The 13796-nt window shown below is 38.8% G+C and overlaps 1 protein-coding gene across 1 annotated transcript in view; it reads left to right on the top strand.

Moving 5' to 3' along the window:
• Positions 1-13796, top strand: part of LOC127573574 (uncharacterized) — a 245881-nt gene that overhangs the window by 97960 nt on the left and 134125 nt on the right. The window contains exons 56-64 of the mRNA XM_052021930.1: positions 178-201; positions 1074-1155; positions 1724-1891; positions 4194-4405; positions 6220-6314; positions 6920-7047; positions 9183-9338; positions 10370-10557; positions 11948-12033. Of these exons, the coding sequence (XP_051877890.1) occupies positions 178-201; positions 1074-1155; positions 1724-1891; positions 4194-4405; positions 6220-6314; positions 6920-7047; positions 9183-9338; positions 10370-10557; positions 11948-12033 (1139 nt within the window). The remainder of the gene's footprint in view (positions 1-177; positions 202-1073; positions 1156-1723; positions 1892-4193; positions 4406-6219; positions 6315-6919; positions 7048-9182; positions 9339-10369; positions 10558-11947; positions 12034-13796) is intronic.

Here is a 13796-nt window from a genome sequence, read left to right on the forward strand (position 1 = left end):
GTGACCGCATGCTGTTGTCTTACTATTAGTCTCTTCCCCTTCATAATTAATTACTAAGTAATCAAATTTCTTCTTTAATGCATTTCAGATCTTTTTCTTTTGATTCTTTCAGTTTATATTCATGTCAAGAGTGTGCATATCATGATGTTTTTCTCTTTTCACACCTCAAACAGAGAGAATATTTTGTGCAGGCAAAGACAGGTAAGAAATTAAGGGAAATCTTTCTTTGGCTCTAGTTTTCCTGAGGCAGTGCACAATGTGAATGTGTCAGTGGATCCTACCCTCGTGCATCTGATATACAGATAATACCTAGAAAGGTTTAGTGTATCAATTAATGCACAGATTTTGTTAATATGAAACTACACAAAATGTGGAATACTTAAAACCTTTGGTTGACTGCTCTTGTACTGTTTTGAATGGTGGAATTTTGTAGTACATATCTTCTCCACTGTGCAAATGCAATCTGATTAGTTTAAACTGAAACAGATCCACTTTCATTCAAGCTGGTCAGTGAAATTATGAAAATGTCTTAAAGAAATGGTGCACAACAGGTCAAAATTTGTTTATACTCACCAATAAACACTAATGTGTGATGTTTACAGAGCTATTTCTAAAATGATATGAAACTACTTTGACTTGATAAATATTATCATGCAGTTGTCCAAAGTAATGCATTAGAAGTTCATGCTTGAAAGATTTCCCAAATGGATTTAGATAATTACTATCAAAGCCTGTGCACGGCTCCAGTTTTACTAACATTTGCATAAAGAATTAGTATTTGGATAATTGAGACCACAGTAAGTCAAATTTCCCTGTTCCATAATCCGTGATGCCTTCGAGGAAGGCCAGAGCCTTGTACAAGTTGCCTTCAAATCAACACAGAGCACCTGCTCTTTGCAAGGATGTCATTTCAAATAGTCTTGGAGACAGGAGCCCATGTGTAATTCTGATAAAGAGAACATTAATGAGTTCTCTTTGAGTTTATTAATATTTTTGTTTAAAGCTTTAAATTTTGTTTTATTAAGAAGTTACTTATTTGAATTGTAATGGAATCTTTCTGATTGCTTCCCCAGTTCGGCTCTTAATAATTTCCTAATCAATATTAATCCAAAGCAATTCTGCAGCTTTAACATCACAGAATATGCATGTGCTAAGGTAAGCAGAATCACGGTTTAGAGATTCTCATGTAGGGATATATATTTTGGTTGCTGAAGTACATACGTCAATGTAATTCTATATTGTGCATTTTTTCTTGAGTCAGCTTATTTTATTAATCTGATTTACCTTCTGATTAGTAAAATGGAATGAACAATGATACATGCTGCTCACCCTACCTTCCTCAATGTGATATGCCCCAGTTTGCCATACTTCTATATATTAGGTTATTAGGATGATTAGAATTGGGATGGGTATGCAATGGACAATTCGAAGATTTTCACTTTGGTTTACAGCCAGTTTATAGCACACATTATCTATTCTGCGTCATCCTCCGAATTCAAAGATTTATTAGATAATAACAAGTAGAATTATTTGTTTTGATGTAGTGTAGAAAACCCATAGACTGGCACAAGAAATTATTCGATGTTAATTTTGTGGTTAGTCTGCTTCTCCAATACATCATGGAAACCACTACTCAACAAGGAGTTGACTATTTTGTGATGTATTAGATCAGTAAAATGTCTTGACTTGCCAATCACAGCTTTCTGTATGAATTCCATTACAGACTGATCTACTGAAGCGAAGCTTAAATAGTGATAACTTGACAGATATTTTTGACTGCTTCATTGGCAAAAATGCTCTGAATACCTCAGATGAAACAGCACTGATTGTTTTCCTTCAGAAATTTGAGGAGTCTACACTAAATAAAGCATTGGATAAATTCAGCAGGAAGGTAACTACTTATTATTTTTTAAAAATTGTATTCACTTTTTGGGATGTAGGCGTTGCTGACAATGAGAGTATTAACTGCCCATCGATTCCCTGAGTAGAATTGCTTGCTAGGCTGTTTGAGTCATATAGGCTAAACCAGGTTTGGATGCATGGCAGTTCCCCTTCCCTGATGGGCATCAGCAAACCAGTCTTTCTTAATAATAGTCCAGCAATTTTCTGCTCATCATTACAAGGTGACTTCTCTTTTTAAATTCCAAATTATTCCCCGAGTTTAACTTCTGCAGCTGCCGTAGATTTGTACTCAGCTTCTGGATTGTTATTTAAAACCTCTGGATTTCTTGTCCAGTCATCTAACCACAGCACTGCCACCGAGTTGGGTTGACTTTTCTTGTATTCCTTTGAATAGCATAGATGCAGTGAGAACATTGTTCTCACAAAAGGATAAATGGGTTCATCTGAAAGCTTGGCCTCTTAAGAGGGAATCAGGGAGCACATTTTTACAGAAGGGGCTGTTGGAAACTACCTTCAGGAAAGTCTATAGTTGCTTTGTTAATTGGAGGTTTCAAAACTGCTCAAAATATCTTGTCAAAGGAGGTGAATTTAGAGATACAGGTAAGTGGAGTTCAGTAGCTATCCATCACGATCAAGTTGAAAGGAGTTATGGTCCTGTTTGATCATTTTTAATTATGTTTGTACCATTATTTAATTGGTATCTGGTTTAAGAAAGATGCTGCAGACAAAAGTCATGATATTATAATAATGTTACCTCATCTATTAAATTCATTGTTTGTATTGTTAGTCTGTGTTACAAGTAGGTATCTTAACAGTGTCTTAAACTTTAAATACATTCTTTAATCTGTAAGTTTGATAAGTCAGTGTGTTAGATTTAAGCTGATAAATATGGAATTAGTCACTCACCATTTCATTTTGAGCCTAAAGTAAAGGAGACAATTTAATTTTAGCATACTGTGATAATTTCTAATTGCCATTTAAGGAATAAACAAATGGATGATGAGGATTAAATTTTAAACAGGGAATTTTACAAATATGGAAACCTGTGTGTTGTAATCGTAATGCACCAGGATTTGAGACCTGTGATGTGTAACCCATGCTTGCCATCGTCCTCAGATTCTGGGCTAATATACACAATTATAAGACAACAGAAAATACTGTGGATGTTGGAAGTCTGAAATTAAAAGAGAAAACACTTTAACCTTTCAAATCAGGCAGCATATGTGGAGAGAGAACGAATATTTCACATTGTTTACCTAGATTTAGAAATGGATGTCGTGAACAGGGTTAGGAAAAATACACGAAAGGAAATTTGCGACAGGGTAGAATGCTCGAGTGATTAAATGATCAAAATGACAATTGTGCAAAGCAACAGCAAGTGATAATGGGGCAAAGTATAAAAAATGGGTATAGGATAAATATGACTGTGTGGTGGCCCGCACACGCGGAACTCGAACCGCCATCGGGCGCCGCGAGTGCATGCGCGGAAGCGTGTTTTGAACTACCTTCCGGGGCGGACCTTCCAGGAGCATCCTGACGTGTCTGGGCCCGCGGGGTCACGAGGGCACTTGGGTAGAGGGTCTTTTGGCACACTTTTGGTGTGGTTGGAGTAAAGTTTCTCGAATTCAGCCCTCTCTGCCTCTGTGTCGTTCTTTTGTAGTGCACCGCGGTCGGCTACAATGGTACAATAGAGAGCAAGAGAAGTGTGGCATGTCTGGCAAAGTGGAGAGTTTTGCAGGTCCCTAGTGATAAAGTAGAAGAAAGATAGATAGCACCCCATCATAGGTTGTGAATTGACAGAGAATGCTTGATCAGACTGATCATTTTTCTTGTCATTTTCATTCATTTCTCAAGTTTGACTCTGAACTTACACTTGTTTACCACTTTAGTTCTCCATCGTACAGTGCTTTTGGTCTTGTACACTGTTTCTGTGAAACTCAACACAAGCTTCTGGAATAGGGCTTCCTTTTTTTTTTACCAACAGATTTTATGCGCTTTGGGTTGTATCATTGAATCTAATCCATTGTTTCTCTTTTCTCTCAGAACACGGGTATTTGTTAAGGAGAATGGCAGCACTTGGAGTGGTGGAGATGCTTAGGATGGGGTTTTGGTTCCACCTGATCACCATCCCACCCCAGCTACCTGGAGTCCCAGCTCCCAGCTCCCTGTTCTTTAATACAGGATCTGGATTTACTTTCTGCCATCTGGCAGTCGAACCCAAGCCCAAATTTTGAAACCTGTGAAAGAATTTATTTGCTCACTCAAATTAAGCACATCATTATTGATTTCAGACCCTGAATGCAGAAGAAATTCCCATATTGACGAAGGTCACATTTATAAACAGTCTGTGGGTGATTGTGAAGACTAATGAAAACTTAACCAGTCCACTCTTCCTGGCAAAATGGTTCCAAGAGCGACTCAGGCCTTTCATTGCTGGCATTTCCCAGTCGGTGGTGAGCCCTCTTCTGACAAGGAACTTAACCTGTGATGGTTACCAAGCAGTGTGAGTAAATGACTCAGCATAATCCATTGCTGTATACTAATTCAGAAGTGTAACCCTGTTTAAACATTTCAAATTGTTATTATTTAGAGCATGTAATTAATATTAACTGACTTACAATATGTTGGAAGACGTGGTTTGAATTATAATTTAGATTATTTTTATTAATGTAATCTCAACTCCATGGGGCCCTGATTCTAGGCCTCATTTTCATTTTCATTAAATTAAGGAGAAGCAATAATACCACATATTTAGCCATTTTATTGAAAGTCCCAGAAGCAATGCTATGTTTAATGCAATCTAGATTTTTCACCTGTAGAATCATACAACAATAGTTGTGTTTGAAAATTTGGCTGCTCTGTACATTCCTGAAACCCCATTATTGAATTGTTTCAAAGCTACTTGTCAAGTTACTGAAATGCTCGTCTTTGTCAATGTGTCTTTCCAAACAATAACACCTGTAGATTGAAAATAGGTTGTACATGTTGTTTTAGAAAACTGGATACTTTAATGGATAGTATTGAAATTTGTCCAGTTGTTTGCAGTTTTTATTAATGTGTGTGATCTCAGTTTGCCATCCAGAAATCAATTTAATACTTCCACTGCGGTCAGAAAAACATCAATTCTATAAGAAAGGATCTACAGTGACAGTCATGTAACCCTTTTAGAGGAAGCTATTGACATCCCAAACCTTGCTCTGTGTATCTGTGATACCTATCTGGTGCAACTTGTGTGTGTGCTGTGCAGTCCAGTCCAATTTCAGACTTAATTGTAAATTGTGGACTTCTACAGTTTGCAGTTTTTGTTCAAGGACCTCCATGTGCCAGACATGTTGATGTATGGAGGGCTTTGGACAAAATTAATGGCAGCCAACAGGATGTAACAACAATAGACAATTCAGGCATGTCTGGTCTACACTGCCTACCGACCACTCCTGCAGCTTTTCAGTCTCTTTGTAGCCTGCCTCAGCAGGGCTTGAAGTGACCTCTCTGAGCAGCTCCCAGGCGGTGATGGGAACCTGAATTGGGTTAGGTCCCTTTTAAGGAAGGTGCTTATCCAGCTTTCCTGTGGACCCTTCCTCCAATCTCGTGACCCTTGCCTGAATCTTTCTGCCAACCGAATACGAATCCCCACTGCCTCAATTGTCGCTTTTGACCATTGAGCTCCTCCCGACCACCATTTGCACTCCTCCAGCTACCAAACTCAGCCCCCATTCCCCTCAGTTTGGATTTTCACACTTTCGACTGTTAATTCTGCTGTCAATTTTACCCCTGATTAATGGTGCTAACCCAACCACTATTCTTATCTCCCTGACTACTGATCCTTGATAACAAACCCTTGCCCCGACCCCTCTATCCATCAATTGGTCTCGATTCACCCACCAAACGCTGACATTTTTCCCATGCCTCTGGGCTTCTCTCCCAAATTATCACCTGTACCTGGCCCCAAGACTGGACTGACTTCTTTCACGTTCTTCCCAGTTATGAGATGCCTGATGGAAAGCCCTTAATTGTTCAAGGCCTGTTCAGTCGTGCATGATGCCTTGGACCTGATGCTTCATAGTAATTTCCAACAATGGGCCCTATGTTTGTTCGCCTGCCATGAACTGATTGCTTAAGGAGCCTTTACAGATGTTAGCCAATTTCTAGGCAAATAAATAGATTTTTGTGCCAAAAAATGAAAACGATTCAACATTTGAAATGACGATATACTTTGCAGTTCACAATTTACCATCCTCAATTTTTTTCTGTAAAGAAATTTTTTTTTTACATGATTGGGACCTATTCAATAATTTTAATTGTCTTCCTCTGTGATAGTGCAAAAGGACTTCGTAAAGGGTTCAGAGAAATGTCACCAGAAGTGAGAAGGACTGTGCTGAAAGAGTGGATCATCAATTACCTTAATACCACAGGTAGAGTTATAATTATCCAGCATATTGCAAATACATTTGTTGGTTAAAATTTGCCATCATGTTTAAAACATTTTATTTCATTGGAATTGTGCGATGTTCAATGGAATGATATTTTCAAATTTTTACAAGGAGTATTTTGATTTTTTTTATCTTCCTAAGTTAAGAATATATACCCGTTTGACTTTTTTTTAATACGATAAGTGTCAATATTAAATTAATTAATATTAATGCTAATATTTCAGATAAATTATACCTGGAATTATCTGACCCATAAATGAAAAACATGCATAACAAAACAATTACAACTTTAATACTTTTAAAAGTATAAGGGAAAGTAAAAATTTGGAAAAAAAGAACTAGACAGTAATACTATCAGCTAGCTTAATAAAATTTTTGCCAAAACATTAGTTCTTACTGTACATGATGAAATAGAATTTTAATAAATATTGACTATTACTGTTAGTTACTTTAATCTTCATTGAGAACTTAATAGGTAGTTAATACCTGTTTTATCCCCTTGCTTAACTTAAATTTAGATGTTTACAACAAATTTTCTGTGATTCAGGTGATTGAAAAGTAACCAAATGCTTTCTGCTTTTCCTCAGCATTTGTTCTTAATTGTTATGAAAACGGAAGCTTTGTTCTCTTCTTGAAGAGCTCATTTCAAAATATCAGTCGCTTTCTAACTGTGACGGATGTATATACTCTGGTGCCACCTGATGTTTTCTCAGAGGTAAAGATTAAGTTATTTTTCTTGTGAAATTAGGTGACTGTGGATCTGGAATGCTAGATCATTATTTACTAGACCTCCTGTAGCCATTACAATTAAACTAATAATTTTCTAGTTCTGATGAAGGGTCTCTGACCTGAAACATGGACTCTGTACCTCCCACAGATGTGGCCTGACCTGCTGAGTATTTCCAGCATTTTCTGTTTTTGTTTTAATTTTTAAGTTCTGGACTGGAACACTTTAAATTAATTTATAATGCTGAACAGAAATTTGATCTGAGCCATTTCTTGAGAGGATATAGAATAATTTCACTTGTTGCATATAATCCAAAGTGAATTCAGTAGCAAACCTCCTGTATTTACTGGCATGGAGTGAGTACTTGTGCCTACCTGACAGCTTCCCAGTAAATCAGACATCCACGATGGTAAAGAGAAGAAAGAAAGACTTAGATTTCATGGTGCCTTCCGGGACTTGCTGTAGACAGTGGGGAAGGTGACGTACTGCTTGGCACTTGCAAAGGGGACCTTAGTATTCTGACTGATGCGGCTACGTACCACAGACTGGGAGATGTATTTGAAGTCCAATGTTATAAACTTAACGTGGTGTTAAAATTCAAGGTGGTGATGACTTTTGAGGGGCTCTGGCACTAATGTGCCTTTAATCCAACAAGCAATGAATCCTGATGCAGTGGTGTGCAGTAGCTTGCCTGAAATAACACAGGCACCTCCTGCCCTTCTCATCAGGCGGAGTCAATGATGTTCCTTGCTTGTAACCTGTGAGTGTGGGAGATGGCGTATAAGCGTAGAGCCAAGATTGCCACTTGTTTTCTGAGAGCCCTGGGTCATGGTGGTAGTGGTTTTTGAGGATACTGTTTCTGTTTCTCATCCAACTTGTGTCATCTAGAATGAAGAAAAAAAAGTCTGACTTCCATTACAAATTATGGAAGTTGATTTAAAAGGTCTGTAGCAACAAATATGTAAGTGTCTTGATCTGGGAGCTGGGATTTCTACTGGAAATTCAGACAGCAAAAGTAGTCCAGCAAGATCGAGAGGGTTGAGAGCTTCAAGTTCCTGGGAGTGAACATCACCAACAGCCTGTCCTGGTCAAATCACGTAGACGCCATGGCCAAGAAAGCTCACCAGCGCCTCCAGTTCCTCAGGAGGCTAAAGAAACTTGGTTTGTCCCCGTTGACTCTCACCAACTTTTACCGAAGCACTATAGAAAGCATCCTATCTGGATGTATCATGGCTTGGTATGGCAACTGCTCTGCCCAGGACTGCAAGAAACTGCAGAGAGTTGTGGACACAGCCCAGTGCATCACAGACACCAGCCTCCCCTCCTTGGACTCTCTTTACCTCTCGTTGTCTTGGTGAAGCAGCCAGCATAATCAAAGACCCCACCCACCCGGGACATTCTCTCTTCTCTCCTCTTCCATCGGGTAGAAGATACAGGAGTCTGAGGGCACATACCACCAGACTTAAGGACAGCTTCTACCCCACTGTGATAAGACTATTGAACAGCTCCCTTATACAATGAGATGGACTATGACCTCACGATCTACCTTGTTGTGACCTTGCACCTTATTGCACTGCACTTTCTCAATAGCTGTGACACTTTACTCTGTACTGTTATTGTTTTTACCTGTACTACATCAATGCACTTTGTACTAACTCAATGTAACTGCACTGTGTAATGAATTGACCTGTACGATCAGTTTGCAAGACAAGTTTTTCACTGTACCTTGGTACAAGTGACAACAATAAACCAATACCAGTAAACACCTCCGTTATGCGGCAACAGAAGTTCATTAGAGATTGTTGACGAGTCAGAAACTAGGTATAGCATCATGATTTGCAATTAACATACAGTTTGGTGTCAAAGGAGTATGCTTCACGTTGTATTAGAACACTGTATATTATGTTTCCTGTCCTGCCAGCAATAGTCAAGTTAAAATGGTGAGGCTGCGGGCTACCACGTAATTTTAACCACATGTTAAAACGTCCATTGCAGCTTAGTATTTTTAAACTAGACAATGTAATGTTTTTGTTGCTGTGACTTCTCTGTATTTATGTATTTTGCCCAGTCTGCTTCCTGCTTCATACATAAAGTTGAGGGAATTTCTTATTTTGTTTTTACAGGTGTTGAAAACCGTCGAACCCAGTGAACTTGTTGAGGTTCTAAGCAGGCCTGGATTCATTGATAACTACAGTATTCTGAGCGCCATCTTAATCCGTATCCAACCAGTCCAAAAGTTGGCTACACTTATTAATAAGTTCTTCATGGAGAACCAAAATGTGAGCTGCAAATGTTGCTTTCTCTCCTGAGATCTCGCTATGTAGTGCTTCTCCAACTATGTTGTCCATTTTATCTGAGCCATGTATGTGGAGTCTGCAGTATCTGACAATGTATCGAAGGCCCCTTTCACTCGATTAAGAAATGGGTAGTGGGTTTACTAATTGGTGGGGGAATGAATACCATAAGGGTGATGGAATTATGTTCTTTAATACTTATTTCTACAAGTCCCTCAATTCCTTGCACTTGCTCCACCATTCAATAAGATCATGGGTGGTCTGACTATAATTTCAACTCTACCTTCCTGTGTAGCACTGGGAAACTCTCACTCCCTTGCTTATCAAGTATCTATCCATCTCTGTATTAAAAATATTCAAAGACTCTGCTTCCCCCAGATCTAAGAGAATTTTGAAGACTTGGGACCTTTTTAAAAAAAAAATTGCCACATCCCCATCTTAAATGAGTGACCCTGTAATTTTAAACAGTGACCCAATGTTGTAGACTCTCTTACAAGAGGAAACACTCTCTTCACATCCACCCTGTTAAGACCCTTCAGGATCTTTTATGTTTCAATCAAGTTATCTCTCTTTTAAATATATTGAAAACTTTTTCAAAGGATTGCATGAGGTCTCCCATCATTACAAAAGAAAATATGTGGTAACTGGTTAAGTTATCTCATCCACAACACCAACAGTTTGATCAAGCTTGCACAAGGGAACTTGCTAGCTGTTGGTCTTGAGGCTGGGAGAAATTAGTTATAATTTAAACTTGTCTTTCAGAAGTATAACTTAATTCCCTGCAAAGCCAAACTCTAATTGGGACAAATAGGTCCAGTTTCCAGTTTAAAAAAAGCTAATTTTTACTTGTAGAAAACAAATGTTGACATTATTAGTGTCATATTCACAGACCAAGAAATTTAAAAAAAACCTAATGGTGGAAAGTCAAAATGCAGCAAACTGATTGAATTTGTATTATCATGCAAAGTGTTTTTTTAAAATATATCGCTTTAAAGCAAAATTTGTTCCTTTTTCAGAGTAACGTTTCAGCTACCATCATAGAGGGGATACGGCTTGAATTTTCCAGGAGCTTGTCTGGTTTTGGTAATCCCGAATTGGCTAAGTGGCTGAACTCCACACTAATTCCATCTCTGCCATTGATCAGTAACATCCTTTTCACTTCCAGAAATATCCAGAAATTCCCTTGCTATCCATTCAATAAAATGTAAGTATATTTCTAATCAGTCCTTAACTGTAATGCCTATAATTTCATGGCCAAGAGACTGGCCACTGTCTATAAAGTTCCGTGGGCAGTCGTTTTGCATCAGACCAACGGAAGTTTTTTGTTTGAGGTCCATCTGTTGGGAAATTAAGTAGTGCACAGATCCAAGGAACTGGGAATTGCACGCTCATTGGAATCCAATGTATTTGTCACTAATGTGGAGTGATTAAAGGGAGTTAGTTAAGTCTGAGGTTGGACAAGGGAGATCATGGAAGAGAATGGTCTAGAGAGTGTGGGGATGTTTGGGCATCAGAGGCTGTGACTAGGGTCAATGGAAATGTTGGGGAGTGTTAAAGCCAATGATCGGCTGTTTATTCAAAGTCAAAGTTGAGTTTATTGTCACATGCACAAGTACAATGAAAAACTTACTTGCAACAGCATCACAGGCACATTGCATCATTTAAGCAACATTTACAAGAAAAACATAAATAAATTACATACAAGTTTTACAAGAAAAAACACAATTAGAACAAAAAAAAAGAGTCCATTTTAGTTAAAAGTGATCTAAGTGTCATACTGTTGCTAAACTATAGTGATTAGGATTGTGCCGGTTGGTTCAAGAACCAAATGGTTGTAGCTGTTCTTGAACCCAGAGGGGTGGGACTTCAAGCTTCTGTACTTCCTGCTCAGTGGTAGGTGGGAGAAGATGGCATGCTAGTGCCATTGTATTGAAAGCTCAGAATCAAGTTTGTGGATCAAATGGAAATGTTTTGCAAATGGTCACTAATCTAAGTTAGGTCTCCCCAGTGTACAGGACACTACACTGTGAACAGCAAATGCAGTTACCAAATTGGAAGAAGTGAATTATTTCTTTATTTGAAAAGAGTATTTTGAACGTTCAACCACGGGGAGGGAGGAGAGATAAGGTCAGGTGTGACATCTCCTGCAATTGCAAGGAAAGGTGCTGTGGAATGTGAAATGTGTATTAACATGTCTTGTTTCTTTTTGTCTTTTCTATCAAATGTATAATCGCACCCTTCTTGGTACTGAATTTCATCTATCATGTGCCTGCCCATAATTCGGCCCTTGCGCCCTGTTGAAGTTTATCAGAAGGGTTTCCCACACTTGCAGTTTTCGTGTCGTCTGCAGCTTACAAAAATTGCATCCTGTACCCTTACATCCAAGTCATTAATCTGTATCCTGAGGAACATCATTACATTACTCAAGTATATAAAAAAACAAACCTTCTCCACAACTCAGTTTTCTATTCTTTAGAAGATGTTGTGGCGATATTGCTACTGTCTCTAATTCAGTGAGCTTCAAGTTGGCTGCCTGAGGGGACATTTTCTTGTTATTCTAGTGATCTACGATGAATTTCTGCTTTTTTTTCCAGTATTGCAACACTGAGTTTTTTCAAACAACGACTGAATTCCAGTGATCAAGAAGTCATATACGAAAATATATTAAATTATACCAAAGGTAATGACATGAATATAACTGGCCTACTATACCATGACACCACGTGATTGGTGGTTTATTAAACTTGTGTGTATAAGTTTATAGTAAAATTTTTCAGTCTCCCATCCTATTTCTCCAGTTGCTATTCCTCTTATTTTTTTTTAAAGTCTTCTAAATTTTATAAGCAAGTTTACAGCAGCAATAGTTCTGTTAAAACATCACCGACCTGAAATGCTGACTCTGTTTCTTTCTCCGCCGATGCTTCATGATCTGCTGAGTGTTTCTATCATTTTCTGTTCTTATTTCAGATTTACAGCTATTTCTTTGCTTTTCAAAATTATTTAATAAGTTTTCATAAGACCATAAGGTTATAGGAGCAGAATTAGGCCACTTGGCCCATCAAGTCTGCTCCGTCATTCAATTGTGGCTGTTTTTTGTTTAACCCCATTCTCCTGCCTTCTCCCCGATACCCTTAACACCCTTACCTATCAAGAACCTATCAATCTCTGCCTTAAATGCACTCAATGACTTTGCCTCCACAGCTCTCTGTGGCAATGAATTCCACAGATTCACCATGCTTTGGCTGAAGAAATTCCTCCTCTTCCTCCTTTTAAAGGGACATCCCTTTATTCTGAGGCTGTGCCCTCAGATCCTAGACTGTCCTACTAATGGAAAGATCACAAGACAAGGGAGCAGAAGTAGGCCATTCGGCCTATCAAGTCTGCTCCAAAGAAAAGGGAAAAAGAAATGAGAAATGGGGGGGTAGTCTGCTCCATGAGCAAAAAAAAACTATTCTAAACCCAATTTCTGGCCTTATCCCCATATCCCTCGATCCCTTGACTAATTAGATATCTACCTATCTATCTCCTTAAATGCCTCCAATGATCTGGCCTCCACTGCTGTATGTGGCAAGGAATTTCATAAATTCACTACCCTCTGGCTAAAGAAATTTCTCCTCATCTCTGTTTTAAACCTGTACCCTCTAATTCTAAGATTGTGCCCTCTGGTCCTGGACTCACCCACCAAGGGAAACAGCTTGGCTACATCTACTCTGTCCACGCATTTCAGTATCCAGTAGGTTTCAATGAGATCGCCTCTCATCCTTCTGAATTCCATCGAGTACAGACCCAGAGACATCAAATGCTCCTCATACGTTAAGCCTTTCATTCCTGGGATAATTCTTGTGAAACTCCTCTGGCCTCTGGACCCTCTTCCAAGGCCAGCACATCCTTCCTTAGATACAGGGTCCAAAATTGATCACAATATTCCAAATACAGTCTGACCAACGTCTTATAAAGCCTCAGCAGTACATTGACAGACACATGAGGTTCCGCAGATGCTGGAATCTGGAGCAACACACAGGGAAAAACTGCTGGAGGAACTCAGCAGGTCAGGCAGGACTCCTGATGAAGGGTCTCGACCCAAAATGTTGACTGTTTATTTCTCTCCATAGATGCCGCCTGACCTGCTGAGTTTCTCCAGCAGTTTTTGTGCATGTTGCTCAGCAGTACATCCTTACTTTTATATTCTATTTTGTTCTCATCTCACAAAACACTGACCAGCATTGGATATTGTCTCATGTTTGGCACTGTTTGCCTCTTTTATTTGTAGACTCTCATATTTCTGATAAATTGGAGCTTATCATTAAGGATGTCATTGAACTGGAAAGAGGTGCAAAAAAAATTTGAGGATATTACTTAGACTGGAGGGCTTGGGTTATAAAGAGGGACTAGATAGGCCTGTACTTTTTTTTCCTGGAGCATAGGAAGCTAAGCGGTGACCTT

Source organism: Pristis pectinata, chromosome 8, assembly GCF_009764475.1.
Source record: "Pristis pectinata isolate sPriPec2 chromosome 8, sPriPec2.1.pri, whole genome shotgun sequence".
In the NCBI taxonomy this organism is placed as follows: domain Eukaryota; kingdom Metazoa; phylum Chordata; class Chondrichthyes; order Rhinopristiformes; family Pristidae; genus Pristis; species Pristis pectinata.